The sequence below is a fragment of the Hoplias malabaricus genome, chromosome 6 (genome assembly GCF_029633855.1).
Source record: "Hoplias malabaricus isolate fHopMal1 chromosome 6, fHopMal1.hap1, whole genome shotgun sequence".
In the NCBI taxonomy this organism is placed as follows: domain Eukaryota; kingdom Metazoa; phylum Chordata; class Actinopteri; order Characiformes; family Erythrinidae; genus Hoplias; species Hoplias malabaricus.
The window spans coordinates 11,097,782-11,111,950 of NC_089805.1; the positions used below are offsets into that span (position 1 = coordinate 11,097,782).

The 14,169-nt window shown below is 41.0% G+C and overlaps 1 protein-coding gene across 1 annotated transcript; it reads right to left on the reverse strand.

Moving 5' to 3' along the window:
* Positions 1-518: 518 nt before the first annotated feature.
* Positions 519-14,063, reverse strand: mbpa (myelin basic protein a). The gene is made up of 6 exons (XM_066674348.1): positions 13,800-14,063; positions 13,030-13,134; positions 10,185-10,211; positions 8,676-8,696; positions 4,671-4,760; positions 519-1,616 (listed from the first exon to the last, which is right to left on the reverse strand). The coding sequence occupies exons 1-6, from the start codon at positions 13,917-13,919 to the stop codon at positions 1,566-1,568; spliced, it is 414 nt and encodes a 137-aa protein (XP_066530445.1). The 5' UTR covers positions 13,920-14,063; the 3' UTR covers positions 519-1,565.
* Between the last annotated feature and the right edge of the window lie 106 nt (positions 14,064-14,169).

Consider the following 14,169-nt stretch of genomic DNA (forward strand, 5'->3'; position numbering starts at 1 on the left):
TTTAGCACCATTTGGGACATATCCAGCGCTGACAGGGAGTGAAACCGAAATTTATTGTATATTCAGCACTTAAACATCAACAAATTATAAACAATACGTACAAGAATGAGATACAAAACAATAGACAATGTCGGGACACGTTACAAACAGGAGCCTGGCAATAACACTGGCTTAAATCTGCCTCATCCTTTTCCACTTGCCGTTCTTTAACTCCTTCTTCTCAGATCCGTCTTCAACTTCTCTTTTGCTCTCTCATACCTTCACTACCTTTGACTTTTAGAAACCCAGATTTCTGCCTTCTGCATTTCTGTTCTCGTTAGGTGTGTTATGCGGCAAGGAACAATCATTAATCACTTTTAAATATATAAATAAATGAAAATGTTCTTATATAACATTTCACATCTAGTTTCACACGTGCCGTTTTCAAGCCCTTTAAATAAATGGCCATTTTAAGTGCTTTATTACTTCAGTGCAATCTAAGGGCATTGGTCTCGTCTAGTTTGGACACTGCTTTCCAATTTTGGAGACAATTTTAGTACCTTTTGTAACTTGAAATGAAAACTGCTCAAACTTTACCACTCATTAAAAAAATATACAATATCGAGTGTTAACAACAGAACAAAAATTATAAGCTGCTTAAAACACAATCCAACAAATTGCACAGATCTAAACACAGAAGAAACAAACTGTACACAACAGGACATTTTACAATCATGAAGAACACACAAATATCCACAGATATGCTGCACATACCATGCTCCAGAGAATGCTTCTGAAAGTAGGATTAAAAAAAATGGCTTTGATGTGACCAATGAACAATGCATCAAAGGTTTATATATTTACTGTGAATAACACAAAGAGAAATTACAGACAGAATGGAGGCATTAATGCAATGCTTGCAAGCTATTGACTACTGGTAATATCGTTGTTTCCATTGTTTCCACGTATTTCTGCAGTTAGGAATCAAGTGTGGGATGGAGAAGTCAACGGCTTTTTGATGTATTAACTGAGCTAGATCTAAAGTTGCCCATTTAAATGCTTCCTGTAGCTTGGAACCATCTTTAGATGCAGGTTCCTTTGTTTATGTACTGCCGGAAGCAACATTTGCCCCCACTATTATAATGCTGCTGTCCGTACCAATATACCGAATCAGGACCTAATCATCTGGAAGTGGTGCACAAGAAGAGACCACTGGACAGCTGTTATTGTTTAACTAGACTGTTTATCCAATATGTCTGAGGCTGCTCATTTAGACGCCACATTCCAGCTGCAGGAAAGATGATAAGCACCAACTGCCAATTGCCAGCTTGACCCCTATGACCATGGACCACTTCAACAGCAATTTGGTGAACCTGATATTCCTTGCAGTCATGTTACCCACAAGTAACCGTATCATGGTGCCTTTCAGATACCAGGATTGTATCTCTGTCTGATGAGTGGAGGGAGATGGCCGGTGTTAGTTTGTTAAGCTTGTAGCAAGGTGTGAGTCTACAGGGCAGAAACCCTCTGCTTCTCCTTTCCGTTCCTCATCTTTTCCCGTATCTTCCATCTGGCTCGTTCCCGTCTCAGAAGATGGTGCTCCAGCGTTTGGGGGGAGAACGGGATCTGCTTTCTCCCTGTAAGGGAAGAGGGTGGAGAGAAGGAAACAAGAGAATGAGGGCTATTGCCACTTACAAATGCACCACCTTCCCCAGAGTGCTTCTGTGAAGTGTAAAGAAAATTAGAAGACATATGGGCCGTGTGACCCAGTAAAGTGTTCCAATACTGATGAGAGTCTTTGGGGAGCACTTAAAGATGAGTGGAGTGGTAGAAAGAAGGGATTATACACAGGCAACACTTTGTATATCATCTGTTTCACTGGTGGAATGGCTGTATGAGCCCTGTCAGGGTTGCCAACTGTCTCCAGCACTGTTTATGTTTTCTTGTTTAAGGCACGAGTTCAAGTGCAGTTTGCTCTTTAGAAGTTGAAAGATTGTCATGAGGGGAAAAGGAGGTCATTAGCAGTTGAGGTAGGTCTACATATTTTGAAAATCGCCCTTTATGAAAAAACTTTACTGACAATGTCAAGACTGACTGTTAAAGACTGAGTGTGTGATATGAGCAGGAACACCAGCACTCCCTCCATATTGGTATGTGTATAAAAGGTAAGCGTGTCTGCAACAGCCATTCAAGAGTCTAGGTCTCACATTCACAGTGCTAAATGTAGCTAGCACAGGGCTATGCAGCAGTGGAGTTCCTTCCAACACTTTTGGGATGATTCAGAGTGGAGTTTGTGATCCGGAACTAATCCTCCAACACCACTAAGGCTCTTATGGCTGAATGCAAGCAGTGTCCCAACCCTTCTTATCCATCTTTTGGATGTACACTGTATCCGTGTGAGATACTAAGTCATAAGACCCTGAAGCAATGGAAATAAACCTAAGGGTTTTCTTCAAAATTGCAAACAAAATAAAGGTGAAAGTGCTCAGAACGTCAAGAAGCAAAGCTGCTTCTGTGCTTGCCTGAATCTACTGACAGGAACTTGAGGCTGCACAAGGAGGATGATGATGAAATGAGGATGAAATCTGCAGTGTTTCTTTGATATTCAAGGCTTTTGCAAGGAGTCACAGGGAGATCCGTAGTTTCCGCTCCCTCCCTTGACTCCCAGTAGCTCTCTTTAGACCATGTTGGACGACATGTTCTAGGTTTTGGATCAGACCGGCAATGTGCTCACAGAATAAAGTGCAAAATTCTGCAGTTTCCCACAGTTCTCTGTCTTTTTTGGTTCAGTTCAACTTTGCATCATCTGAACCTGCTGTAATGGGAAAGAGAAAGCTACTTTCTAGTTGTTTGAAGCTGTTTGCCGGGACCTGACATGTTCTATTTGTACCCATTTGATTATAGCTAGAGCTTCATAAAGGCTTCATAACGAATTGCTTTTATCTCTATCCAGCCCGGTTTTCAGATGACTTGACACATATTTGACTGAAAGACCATTCCCTTAATCCATACACTGTGTATGAAATATCGTTCACCCCACGTGGATACACATTTAAATTTACTTTGTGAGGTGTGCCCAGTGAGAAAAATTACCCTTTAGCCTCACCCATAAACTCTAACCCTGACTATGTAGTTGATGTCTAAAAGGTCAGAGAATGAAAAATAGTTTACTGCAAACCAGTTTACTGCACTTTTCTATAGTAATTTTCATTTAGCGAAACAGCCCCAACCCTAACCCTAACCAACAGTAAATAAGAGCTTGCTTCGTGAAGGTAAAATAACTACAAATCATAACATGTCTTATTACAACTGGTGATTTCCTGAGATCTTGTGGATTTATTAAATAATAAAGCTATTATATTTACATTTAGATGAAAAACAAGAGGCGAAAAGCTTAGGGCTAGACCAGACTGGGGCTAGACAATGAGGGAGCATCCCTAAATTTACCTCCAGTGTTGTCACAACACTGTTTACCTACTGAGAAATGTGGTGCATTAAATTTACTTGGTTCAAATACACCCACAATTTACATTTGAATAAAAATACATCGCATTAATGCTATTCTGTCCTTGTATTTCCTGCTGCTGGCAATGTTTGCTTTGATGTACGATATTTACTTTATGTGGAAACTATGCATATATTTGTGTAAAGTCAATTCAATGCAGCACAGACGCTCAATGAACAGGGAACAGTTCTGAGAAACAGAATGACGACGAAGAAGGGGTGTGTACGGGGAATTCATATTTCCAATATTTTGGACATTTTTACATGATTCAATCATCCTTTTCCCTCCTTCATTGAAATGATTATGATTTAATGTGGACTTTCGTAGAAATTCCTCAAGGATTTTAATGTAATGAAACAACTTCCTTCAATACGGTTGGTCACAGCGTCTAAACATGACTCTGCTGTTGATTTCCCCTTAGTCCTGGCCTCTCTTGACCATCTTTTACTGATGCTTGTCCACCTGTATGACCCTAAAATCCCCCTGATCCTTATTCATATGTACTCCTTTAGCCGTCTACATTTTTTTTTCTTTCCCTTTGGACTGCGTCGTGCGTCACTGCTGTGTTCTTATCATCAGCATCGCTGCTTTTATGTTCTCATTTCCATCTCTGACACGCGTCATCTCCAGTGATCCACCAGGACACCTGCTCCGACACACTGCATCTAGACTAGACTTACAACTTTTTAAATCATAGAGATGATTTAAATGAAATCTCCCCTCGTTTAATGACTTTAACTGAGACCCTGCATCTTCAATGAAAATCGCATGGGAGTTACTTCATGCGTGAGTCTCATTCAGGAATCTACCGGTCCTTAAAGTGTTGTTCCAGTGTTTTTACCTCCTTTCCTCTTCCTGTTAAAGGGGGACGCCAAGGTTTTTTTAATGGCGTCCTTGTTTTCTTTTGCAAACCCAATATGTAAGTTCTCCAGCTGTGTTCAAACTTTACATATGACTCTACAACTAAGGCACATTAGCTGTATGTTAATCAGGGAAAGAATAGCAGGACAAGGTTCAGTTCCCAGCTCAGGCAGGAGCCCCCATGCTATTCTAATAAGAGTGTGAGGGTGGGACTCTAAATTCCGCTCGTGCCTCCATCTGTAACATGATCCAAAAGGTGTTGTTCTCTCTGGATTAGGGCGTCTGCCTGAAGCCATAAGAAGTGACCTTTAATTAAGCATCTCACCAGGCTGAAGATTCTGGAGAGTGTGTTCTGTTCTCGTCGGCGTCTGTGGGGGGATCTGATACTCTCCGTGCCCCTCGACGATGGAGAAGCCTAAAAAAACATCCAGCATCAACACACACTGCAGACACCACCACACCGGGACTAGGACTGAGAGATATAAACGAGTGTGTGGAACATGGCCACTGACTCTGGGATGTGATTATCTTAGATGGGAACAAAACACCCAAACATTTTCAGAACATTTTTCTTAATATATATATATATATATATATATATATATATATATATATATATATATATATATATATATATATATATATATATATATATATATATATATATATAAACCTCATATTTCCCAAATGCATTGATTATCTGAGCTGTGCCCAGGGAGTGTTAATAGACCAGAGATGTCCAAAGACATTAATTACTGGGCCAGTCTGACCTCAGTTAGTTCATAACAGACACTCTATTTGGTCCAGTTTCCACTTAAATCTAGTCAGCTTTCCATATTCATATGCATTTCCATTAAATGCATATTTTCTGAGGCCATAAGTCAAGGATTTCCAGGTTCTAAAGATGAAGAACTGCAAAAAATCACTGTGAAAAGACAAATTAAATACAACCGTCAAATTTATGATACCTGTTTGTTGTTGGGTTTTTTTTTGTAACAACTTTGTGCTCACAAGGTTTGTCAAATAGTGTTCAACCAATTAAATTAGAGCTGCACAGCTGTCGCAAAACAAACACATAATCTATCATCTATGCTCTTTCAGTTCTAGACTGAGTACATGCTGTAAGTGATGTTAAACAACGACAGGTGAATACAGAAAATTCATAACCAAAATATTTTAAAAATCAACAAAATATCCTCAGTAGGATAAAATTAGAATTAGAATCACTTTGTATGTGACCCAATCCGTGCAGTGAAACACACATTTACACACACACTGGTCAGTGAGCACACATGCCCAGAGCGGGGAGCAGCTAGGGGTTAGGTGCCTTGCTAATCTGAGGATCGAACCCTCCGTTTACAAGCCCAGTTCCCTAATCATCAGGCCATGGCTGCCCCCTATTAGTAGGAGGATAAAATAACAAGCATTTCCACATTCTGAAAAATTATGTTTGTCATGTACATTTTAATTTACACACACGCTCCAGTTTGTTTACTGTCGCGGTGAGTGTTTAATGGCCTTGAGTGTATGAGACGTGTGCGGCACTAATAGCTACAGTCACAACAAGCTCGCATCAGAATAAGAAGCTTTTTAATGCAATTTAGATTGGGCAGGTCTCCATCATGCCAAAGCTCTAATATAGAAGGTGAACACATTAATGTACTGTGTTTATTATATAATTATATAACACTGAAGATGTACGTACATGTGGAATCTGTCGAAAGTTTGGGTACACCAACAATACTTCTTAGTAGTGTTTTATTATTATTTTTTTTAATAATAATTTAAAATCATTTTATGTAATTTTTAAAAACAGACATACTGTATATTTGGTTTACAGTTTGTTTTTCCATTAAATGTTTAACACCTAATTGAAGAGAGAAAGGTGATAAAAAAAAATTAATAAACCAGATAAATAAAGCCTAGTCATGAATCCATCTGCTGAGGTTACAGCACATGAAACAACAAACGACAAACAGCAAACACTCAGGGAGTTAGAGACAGTAAAAGCATGGCACGGAAAAGAAATGGCATTTTGGTATATGTTACAAACTTCTGAACTGTTTCAAATATTGTATTTACCCAATAAAAATATACAGTTTGCAGATGGAAAGGTAATAGCAAGGTTTATTCATCCACTGATAAATAACTCTTGATTTTTTTTTGTAAACATATATCAGTTCATTTTTCTCAGTGCCACACTTTGCTCTCAGGAGCCTGTGGCCTGTAAACGATTGATGATTATAACACAAGGGGGCGCTGGTGAGTAACATACCCACATACAGAGGAAGGGTGGAGGGCTGCAAAGTTAAACAAAATGAGACTATGTGCTCTGTCCTTAGACCCCTAGGAGAGAAAAGACTGCTTTACCGGCTTCGGTTCAGAAAAAGTCGAGCTGTCTCAAAGTCATCGAGAAGAACAGAGTCACTCTGGATTAAAGTGTCAGAGAAAAACAAAACTCAATTAAGAAACACACGCCATGACCACATCATCATTAAAAAGCCTTCCCAGAGGAGCAGAGACTGTTACGGCATCATCAGGAGAGACAAACTCTATTAACACCCTTCATTTCTCGAGAAAGGTTGGATGAGCAGGTGTCTGCAAACTTGGCCACTTCAGAAAATATTATAACTCTGATATAATTATGTCATATCAGCTCACTGACAGTCAATAGGAGTCTACACTCTCACTGAAAACAGTCAACAGTACACCACAAAGATACTCCATGTTCTTATCAATCAGCGAGGAATCCTTGGGGATATCTGTGTTGCATCATCATCACGTCAAAAAAAAAAAACTTGCTGTAAATCTTTAAGTTCATTTACAGAAGGAAACTAAATGGTTAAAATCTAATCGTTAAAAAAAAATGACTTAATTTTGGATGGTGAATTGTCCAGTCAGGATTTTCCCTCCTGTGTTGTCTTGGTAGATACACTAAACCAAGCTTTCCTATTGGTCAGGAATTCAGGAGCAGGACAGGAAGCCTTAGGTGTTAAATAACAAGCTAATAATGTGGCATCAGGCTACTGTTATATACTGTTTACACTATACACACACATCAGCCACAGAATTAAACCACGGCAGTGAATAACACAACACACTGTGTTGAGGGGTCTTGGGGTGGGGCAGCAATGAACAGCCAGTTATTGACGATAATGTTGAAATCAGGAAGTGTGAGCGTAAGGATCTTAGCTACATAGTTAAGAGCTTTGGTGTCTCATGACCATTTGGATACATTTGGTAGGGACTAACCACTGCATACTGGGAACGCACCACAAGGCTTTCATTCATTCATTCATTGTCTGTAACTCTTATCCAGTTCAGGGTCGCAGGGGGTCACTGGGCGCAAAGCGGGAACTCACAGGGTGACATTCACTCACACACTCACACCTACGGACACTTCTGAATCGCCAATCCACCTACTAACGTGTGTTTTTGGAGCGTGGGAGGAAGCCAACATGGAGGACGCACTGCCTGTTGTAAAGATAAAGGCGAGAGTAAGTAACAGTAGAGCTAACAAAACTCTTCTCTGAGAGCTCCTCATTTTCTCTGCTGTTGCTTCCTCGCACTCTACCAGTGTGAACCTGCTGATCCAAAATGGAGGCTGGCTTACAGAGCTGATTTCCCAAGCATGTTCCGCCAGGCGACGCAAGACACCAAAACCCAGTGTAACCAGGGCTTTACGTACTTTTCCTGAAACATCAGCTTGACAAATAGACTTTTTTTTATTGTTCACTTGCTGCATGATCTTTCTCAACAGACGCCAGTGTAATCAGACGATCGGTGTTAATCACTTCACCTGTCAGTGGTTTACTCTTGTAAGTGTAATCTAGTATCTGTTATATTTGTATGCACAGAATGGTAGAATATTGCTATGTGCTATGTGACTGATGCTGACACTTTTCTAAATCTAGAGGGACAAAATTAGCCTCATTTTTGAATAACATAAAACCTAAAGGCCAACACACTCAGCAGAATAAAGCAGATATTACTCCTTCCACATTTCCTTATTTGGAAAGTGCACTTTTAGTGGTTAAACTGACCCTGGAGAGAAACTAAAAGAGAATTTATGACGACAGGTGTTTCATCACAAACTGAACCTAACAAAGAGCCCTGAAAGTTGAAAAAGAGCAGGAAAAGAACAGAGACGGCACAGTGGCTGCGATTTCTAATCAGTTATTTCACAGAGGGAGAGAAAGGCCAGTTAAGGAAAAGGACAGGTCGATTAGACACAAGACAGAGGAGCGAGCAAAGGCTGGGGACATCTGCGGACAGTCGTGACTGAGGACGTGACACAAGACACGGCTCAAGACAAAGCTGAGTGACATACCAGGCCCAAGACCTCCCTCCACTGCACATGAAAAAGAAACAAAAGAAGATAGCACCATTAAGTTCAGGCGTGTTACCACCCCATTACAGCGCAACGTCTGCCTTCTTGGAATTCCGACTGAGAAACCTTCAACAATCAGCTGTAATGAGCAGTGGTGGGATTTCAAAAATGTTAACAACATGATAAAATAAATAAATAATTTTATTTAATACTCAGTCAAAACACCCACTAAGGGGAAGATAATCCTGAGGAGGACAGCAAAAGACGAGCTAATGTCTCTGACTTTACATCTACAAGGTAGGAGTGTCTAACAGAGTGGAAACAGTGTTTAAAAACTCCAGCAGCACCTGCTGTGCCTGATCCACTTGTACCAGCACAACACGCTAAATCACCACATCGTGGTCATTGTGACTGGACATTAAGAGTAATCTCTGCCAGCACTGAGATCATACTGAGTTTAATATGAGAACGTCTATATTTATAACATTCATTCATTGTCTGTAACCCTTATCCATTTCAGGGTGTCGGTGGGTCCGGAGCCTACCCGGAATCACTGGTCGCAAGGCAGGATCACACCCTGGATGGAGCAGGGCAACACACACTTACACATTCACTCACACACTCACACCTACGGACACTACTGAGTCGCCAATCCACCTACCAACGTGTGTTTTTGGACTGTGGGAGGAAACCGGAGCACCCAGAGGAAACCCACGCAGACACAGAGAGAACACAGCACACTCCTCACAGACAGTCACCCGGAGGAAACCCAAACAGACACAGGGAGAACACACCACACTCCTCACAGACAGTCACACGGAGGAAACCCACACAGACACAGGGAGAACACACCACACTCCTCACAGACAGTCACCCGAAGGAAACCCACGCAGACACAGGGAGAACACACCACACTCCTCACAGACAGTCACCCGAAGGAAACCCATGCAGACACAGGGAGAACACACCACACTCCTCACTGACAGTCACCGGAAGGAAACCCACGCAGACACAGAGAGAACACACCACACTCCTCACAGACAGTCACGTGGAGGAAACCCACGCAGACACAGGGAGAACACACCACACTCCTCACAGACAGTCACCCGAAGGAAACCCACGCAGACACAGGGAGAACACACCACACTCCTCACACACAGTCACCCAAAGGAAACCCACGCAGACACAGGGAGAACACACCACACTCCTCACAGACAGTCACCCGAAGGAAACCCACGCAGACACAGAGAGAACACACCACACTTCTCACAGACAGTCACCCGGAGGAAACCCACGCAGACACAGAGAGAACACACCACACTCCTCACAGACAGTCACCTGGAGCGGGACCCCACAACGTCCAGGTCCCTAGAGCTGTGACAAAGACACTACCTGCTGTTCCACCCTACCGCCCCATATGTATAATAGAATATGTTAATTATGAAAGATTGTTTTTCAGACTTCAGCCAAAGGCAAAACAGGTGAATGAAGACGGAATATAACACTTACCCTGGACTTGGGGCGAGGAGAAGACACCTGTGGGTGATAAAATCACACGGCATGAGATTAATCCTGAAACAAATCACAGCTTCAGAGGTTCACTCTGCTGAGGAATGAAGACAGAAGCTCATACATCTTTCTAATGAACCACCGTAACCGCTTCCAATTAGCGTCTTCTGTGCTACAAAAAGGAGAAATGTTGAGGTTTTGATTTCTGTCCCATAATTCATTTCATTACAGAGGAACTTTGGTCGTTTTTAAGGAGCGATGTGTAATACTGACAACACCTGTTTAAAATGGGTACTGCTTCAAAACACTGGAGAGAGTTGTCTGAACCCCTCCACCTTCCTTTCCAACGTAAATGACATTTTACAAGACAGACGTGTCCTTTTTAGTTTCCGTGTTCTATTTCAAACGGCCAGTTCCACCTTCAGAAGTCCTGTTTACAAGGGCATCATTCATCAGCTTTCTTTTTTGAATTAAACAGGTGATTATCTGAGGCTGAAGTTAGCTTTTGAAACACAACCCTTAGTCCTCACTTTCATTGCTTAACACACAAACCTCAGACTTTACACCTTTGATCCAGACACATGTCTGTTCCACTCAGACTCATTTTACTCTGTCTGTTTCTAAAAGGATGCTGAGGCCTTTTAGGTCTGTATCTCTGTTTGTTGAGTTTGTGTCTACTTTTGTGTTTTATACCTGGCAACCTGGGTGTGGGCATGGTACTGGGGATTGGACAGAGGGCGAGACACTCCTCACAGAATATACAGCAAAGTGCTTCAGCTTAGCTTTCTAAATCTCTGATGATAAGCCATAGTCGTTTTATGATTTAAGAGAGTAAATATATTACATATTGCTCCTTTAATGTCCCTGTATGATTTAATGGTCCAGACGTAATGCTCGAGGACACCTGTGCAGCCAAAGATCGTTCTAAAACAAATGACATTAATCAGGAGGGTTTGTTACATTTTCACAAAATAATCTGCGAAATAATCTGAGAAAAACTATACATCAGGTTTCAGAACATTGCAGTGGATATTTGAAGGCATTCAGCCATGAGAAGTGTTGGATGTTTAGTTCCAGCTCCATGACTCACTGCACTGATAATGGATGGAGCTCCAGGTTTGATGATCTCCAAAATGCATTTTTGAATGATTATGGATGATAAACATGAAAATGTCTGGCTCCTATCACCGCCACTGTACAGAAATATGAATGGTTGAGAGGCTGCTTTTATACACTTCATTATAATGATTCCAGAGCTATGCACAAAACAACAGGCAACAGACAACAAGTCTCTCATCCAGAGCCATTATCTTATCAAGGTAATTATCAAGGTGCGTCCACTCAGACCCTTGAAAAGCCATTATACAAAGCATCAGGGTGGAAAGAGGAGCCTGGAGAAGTGAAGTAAGTGTGTGTAATCTCTGTCTGATGGACAAACAAGCCTGGACCATTGTAAAAAAGTGTAAACATGGACTTCATGTCTGACATGACGACAGCTCTGGAGTGTAATCTTGGACTGAGTGCGGCTTACACACTCCACATACACAGTGTGTTTGTAGAGAGAGGTTCACTGTCTGACCAAAGGAAAGAGCTTTAAATATGTGTTAAACGTGTTTTCTCTGTGTGTTTTCAGGAACCCTGTGGTGCAGAAGTGTAAAAGTTTTCAGGCAGAAAAAAAGGCAGAGGTTGAAAAACCAAAAGCAGCTCAAGCATAAAGTCAAACTGAAGAATAGAGCTGTTTCATGGTTTAACTTGTAGCATGTAGCACGTAAAGATCACATGGAACTGGTTGCACTGAGCATGCATTAACGGTGCCAGTGGGGCTAGGTACAGCCCTAGTCTCGAGGGAGGCCAGTGTGGTTTTATGGTTGTTGATGGCAAAAGATAAGGTAGGACTGTAAAGCTAGCTTGGGTCATAAAGCTAGCTTGCTGATTGGATCATAAGCGGCCACAGCAACATTAGGGTGTAGCTGTAGGATTGAAACAAAAGAAATTGTGTGGCTGCCAGTAGGAAGAGAGTGGGGTGGGCCCTATGTGAAGCTCTAATGGATTGCCATAATATATTTAACATCGTATCTTGTGTAGGATTATAATTACATGTCCTTGGCTGAATGAAGGATGTATCTGTTATGTCATGATGTTGAAATGTTGAAATCTTGCCGTTGTGGTGGGGGGGGGGGGAGGTACTGACCATTCGTGTAAACACAAGTGAGGTCACTCAGACAGTGGGCAGTGTTTGCATATTTCCTTCAAAGCACCACAGCTGTGGCACAACTAATTGCACACACACACACACACACACACACACAGTTAGCTTCATTTACTCTGACACAGATCTGTTAGAATTGCCTTGAAAGCTGATAACATTGTATCACATTGTATCATATCGCATCGTAATGTATCGTAAATTATAATGTATCGTTCTGTACTGTATTGTAAAGTATCCTATAGCATATAATATTATATCACAATGTATCGTATTGTATCGCACTGTACCATATCATATCATATCTTGCTGTATCTTTTCATATTGTATCCTATTATATTTTATCATAGTGTGTCTTATTGAACTCTATGTTGTATCATGTATCGTATTTTAACGCTATTCTATTGTAGCTGATCATATTGTATCATACCAAACATGAAATCCCTGTTTCTACCGTAATCTTCCATAAAAATGCAATGATTCTTTCACTTTAAAACATCTATTTCGTTTTGATGACATCACCACCTTTAAGATGTAAATGCGGCTCATTAACACAGATGTTTTATTTGATTATTTATTCTGTTAATTCCACCCCCAATTAAATAATGTTTAGGGATAAATGTCTAATATTGTACTCACAAAGCTCCTGAAGAAGTGGAGGACAGGGTTCACGTCTCCACGGCGACGGCTGGAGGAGTGCAGGGGTCTCTGGGGGGAGGAGGACAGGTGACCCCGGAATGAGCCCTAAATAAACAAATAAACAAATAAACATATGCTTGTTCCAGACTCAGAAAACACATTTTTGTATACAGTATTAAATACAGTTGATAATATTTATTCATACGCCTCTTTTTAAGAGTGTCATTTTATTTTTGTATTTAAAACATGAAACATTAAAAATATATAAACATAACACAATGCTGTCACAGCTACAAAGCTTTTTGATATCGGCAGAAATAATTAGAAATATTTGATTTCTAGAAACATACAGTATCCCAATGCTTCAAGAGTCATTGCTTTATGTTTCTTTAAGGAGAATTTCTATAGACAGATAAATCATACACCAGTGTAAAATTACAGTAAAAATGCGAGCGAATAATAAAAGTGTAAAATATTCTTAAGAAGTATCTGTGGAAAATGTCAGTAAAAAATATCAATGAAAAATATCAGTCAAAATATCAATGCAAACTCTCAGTCAAAATATAAATGAAAATATTAGTGTAAAATAAGTGAAATATCAGTGAAAATATGTGTTCTAGTTGAGTAGATTGACCATGAAACCAAATCTATTCACAGTGAAGAATTTCAGCGTTTTAAAATAAAAGTTTAAATAAATGTAGCCACAACACTTTTCCTCAAACAATTCCCCAAAATGATTCAGATTTTAAAAAGAGCCCCAGTTTCCTCACCTTGCCTCGCTTCTTCTTATCTCCTCCGAAGAACTTTCCGATCTGGTCCAGGATCCCCGGGGCTCTCTTCCTGCGGCCCAGGCCGAAGGGGCTCTGTCCTGAGGTGCTTGCGGTGGCCATTCTGGACGGTTATCTTCTGGATGTCCCTCCGACGTCCTTCCTTCTGGTCTCAAGTCTCCGCTGTGACAACGTTCCAGTCTTCGGCGCTTCTGAGGATGAGGGGCAGGCCTTTGAAGGTGCGTCCCCCTTGAGCTGTGAGCACAATGATGAGGTGGGGTCAGTAATAGCGTCAGTGGCCCTGGGTCAGTGCCAGGCGTTCTTCAGAGCCTGTGTTCCCTTGGAGTCAGTCACTGCCCTGCCCTCTGTTCAA

Excerpts from the sequence above, each read along its gene's own strand:
- mbpa (XM_066674348.1), bottom strand. The coding sequence starts at position 13,919 with ATGGCCACCGCAAGCACCTCAGGACAGAGCCCCTTCGGCCTGGGCCGC. Across the intron at positions 8,697-10,184 it reads CTCCTCGCCCCAAGTCCAGG|TGGAGGGAGGTCTTGGGCCT; the intron begins GTAAGTGTTATA and ends TTTCATGTGCAG. Across the intron at positions 4,761-8,675 it reads GGAGGGAGGTCTTGGGCCTG|GCTTCTCCATCGTCGAGGGG; the intron begins GTATGTCACTCA and ends ATGTTTTTTTAG.